Source organism: Sinocyclocheilus rhinocerous, unplaced genomic scaffold (assembly GCF_001515625.1).
Source record: "Sinocyclocheilus rhinocerous isolate Xijiao unplaced genomic scaffold, SAMN03320098_v1.1 scaffold815, whole genome shotgun sequence".
Taxonomy (NCBI): Eukaryota; Metazoa; Chordata; class Actinopteri; order Cypriniformes; family Cyprinidae; genus Sinocyclocheilus; species Sinocyclocheilus rhinocerous.
Genome location: NW_015659733.1, coordinates 186,489 through 190,027, shown reverse-complemented (window position 1 = coordinate 190,027; position 3,539 = coordinate 186,489). Strand labels below are relative to the sequence as shown.

The 3,539-nt window shown below is 36.5% G+C and overlaps 1 protein-coding gene across 2 annotated transcripts in view; it reads left to right on the top strand.

Annotated features, from left to right (window-relative positions):
• Positions 1 to 3,108, top strand: part of LOC107724213 (E3 ubiquitin-protein ligase RNF114-like) — a 6,746-nt gene extending 3,638 nt beyond the window's left edge. For both annotated transcript variants that reach the window (XM_016533053.1, XM_016533054.1), the window contains exons 6-7: positions 965 to 1,072; positions 1,772 to 3,108. In XM_016533053.1, the coding sequence (XP_016388539.1) occupies positions 965 to 1,072; positions 1,772 to 1,837 (174 nt within the window). In that variant the 3' untranslated portion in view covers positions 1,838 to 3,108. The remainder of the gene's footprint in view (positions 1 to 964; positions 1,073 to 1,771) is intronic.
• Positions 3,109 to 3,539: the final 431 nt, after the last annotated feature.

Below are 3,539 nucleotides of genomic sequence, written 5' to 3'. Positions count from 1 at the left end.
CTGGACTGGAGTGGTGTGTGGATTACTTGTGGATTATTGTGATGTTTTTAATTTTTCTGTTTGAACTCTCATTCTGATGGCACCCATTCACTTTCATTGGTGAGCAAGTGATGTAATGCAAAATTTCTCCAAATCGGTTTCAAACCAACCCGATCTCATGAAAGTGCGTATAAATAGTACGCCAAATAAAAACGAAAACTCGTGATATTGATACGCAAAAATGGACTTTGGCGTGCATATGATACGTATGTGTTTGGCGTGCATATAATACGCAGTTTTCGCGTGCATATGATACGAAATTTGTTGGCGTGCATATGAACCGCAGTTTTCGCGTACATATGATACGCATCTACCCCACAACCCTAATCCTACCCATCGCGTAGCATATACATGCCAAAGTCCATTTTTGCGTATCAATACCATGAGTTTTCGTTTTTATTTGGCGTATTATTTATACGCACTTTCATGAGATCGGGTTAGTATTTGATGCGTCTCCGCTGTTGGTTGTAATATTGTTGAAGTAAATCCACACTTTGCTGCAAACTCTTGAGCAGCAACAACAGTGCCATGTACTCCGCCATTGTTGTGTATGTTTGTTCGTGCTTACCTTTAAAATCGACACGTTCTGCGAATGTCTACATGCCTTTTTTATTCTCGCATGTCTACATACCTAACACGTACTACGCACGCGCATGACTTCACCGTTTTCAAAGAATCCCGTTTTGGGTGTTTACACGGAAACGACAACGGTGACGTTTTCATTTTCAAAAACTTGCACTTTGGAACCCGTTTTCAAAAGTATGTGTTTTCAGTCCCCGAAACGCCGTTGTCTTGTAAACGAGCAGGCAAAACGGATAAAAAATTTCCCGTTTTTGGCTGAAAACGTTGTCGTGTAAACGGCCCCTGAAATAGTAACTGTTACCTGCGGAGTCAGGAGTTGTGACCCTTGTTTCCACTCCTGCAGGTGTGTCCGATATGTGCCTCAATGCCCTGGGGTGACTCTAATTACAGGAGCGCTGACTTCTTTCAACACCTCAGAATAAGACATGCATTTTCCTATGACACTTTTGTGGTGAGTAGATTACAATATTTACATGCTCTGGTTTTCCAGTGTGAAAAAAACAACTAAAAATTGTCATTGTGTTGACACAAAAATATCCTATTAATATTCCTTTTATATCTAGCTATAACACGGATCAGTCTTGCTGTATGCTTTTTTCAGTGATTTAACATGGGTTCTGTTCTCCAATTCAATAATTAGTAAACAAACATAACTTGTATATGTCCTTTGGTATAAACAGTATAAATAGTCTTAGCCAATACCAGTTTATTAAAGCTGTTTAACAGTCTAGAACCCCCTTTTCTTGAAGTTTTTTGATGGATGGATGGACTATTGGTCCAGCTTATTCAAAGTTGAAAAAAGAAAGAAGCAAACAAATAGAGCAACCAGCATTCGTTTTTTTTATTTTATTAAATATATAAACTTAACAGTTAACAATTACAGTTGGTCTGTTATTTTAACTTTTTTTATTTTTTTATTTTTTCAATTAAATTGCAGTTGAAATTAAGATGGTCTTTAATATTGTGAATTACTGATTAAAAAAAAATCTTAGTTGAGCAGAGCTTTATTTGCACTAAACAATGTATGTTTGTCTAACTTGTTGGGAACAATGAAAAAGCTGTATGGACTAATGGACTAATTATTAAAGCAGAAGAAATGGAACAGTAAATACTCTGAGACTTACATCCTTTTTTTAATTGTTATTATTAGGATTATGCTACAGATGAGCAAGCCATGATCCAGGAAGCTCTACAGCGCTCTCTCATGGAAAACTGATGTGAGGGACATATGGATCCCAGCTGAACGTAACATAACCAAAAACCAATGCTTATGCTTAAAAGATGAACAAACTACACTGGGATTCAGGGCTATTCTGATATATTGTTCTGCCTAATGTCGGTCATGCCAAAGTTCCTATTGGTGTAATTTTGGTGATTTCATATATTCCATATATTCATATATACAATATTTCCATATACGTTCGACGCTGTAAAAATACATATTCTGCCCATCTATAATTAATTCAGATTATATAACTGATTTGTGTTTATATAGTATAGTTTGTGAAGCAGGCTGTCAGCTTGTGATATTAGAGTCTTGTCAGATGCTTCTAGTGTAGAAAATATTGATATTGAATCATTAGGTCATTCTTTTGATCTTGAGAGTGACATCTGATTCAGAGGCAATTTAGGGGAAGCAAAGGAATAAGCTTTTTCTGTCGGTGTGTTTTGTCTTATTTTGTTCTTTTAAGAAGCCTAGAGGTGTGTTCCACTTTGAGATTAGTGTTTGAAATGAGCTTGTTCAAACCAGTAGGGGGCAGTATTGTATCATTAGTCCACCATATTGTTTATCATCTCTGTACTCTCTGACCTAAGCAGTGCTCACTATGTAGTGCAGCTACTGGCAAGTCCATGACTTATCAAGAGGTATGTACTGATAGGATCTGCCCTTAAAGGGATAGTTCACCTAAAAATGAAAATCATGTCGTTATTTACTCATACTCACGTTGTTCCAAACCTGTATGAATTTCTATACCATGTGGAACACAGAAAAATATATGTACGGAGTTGCTTTGGACCACACTGACTTTCAATATATAGATACTAATAACAGTTCAAAATATCTTCTTCTGTGTTTCACATGAGAGAGAATCATTCAGGTTCAGAATGACACAAGGGTGAGTAGATGATGAGAGAGTTTCCATTTTGGGTGAGCTACTCCTTTAAGCTCCAAATGCGTTTGTGTAACTCAGTAGAGGGTGTTTTTTGTTAATAGAGTATATAGCAGTCAAACTGTACATGGCAGTTTTATGATATGGTAAAATTAGTCCGTTTAATTGGCATTAGTTTGAAATCCTGCAGTCTATTGAACAAAAGTGTAATGTTGCGTTCCATGAAGTTAAACTTGTGTTGCATGCTGTTTGACACAGATTTTACCACTGTGAAGATAAATCATATCATGTGCCTATTTCATTCATGGGCTGTTATTATTAGTGCTTAATGGCACTGATTCATTGGCCTGTATGTTGGTTGTGTATAGCTAATAAACCTTTTCTCAAAAGCCTGTTTCAAATGAAACTTATACATTTACATTACATTACATGCTATATTTTGCTCTTTTGTTGGTTTTGATTGCTTCTATTGTTCTCATTCCTAAGTCACTTTGGATAAAAGCGTCTGCTAAATGTAGCTTTAGCTATTATTGTTATAGCATTAGCCTTGATTTTGTTATCGGAAGCATGTTCAAAAACACACTTTATTACTTTCCTCCTTCACATATTGCTTTCCCCCACTTGTTCAATGCATGTGCATTCAATTTTGTTACAGTGTGTATATCTCTCTCTCCCTCCCCTCCGCTCTAACTCCATTACTGTTGCTCATTTCCTGTCCCCCAGCGACTGTCAGCTCTCGTGTCTGAAGGTGCTAAATCCTGATAAATTAAAGCTCTTTAATTATTTAAACACTGGACCCTGAAATCA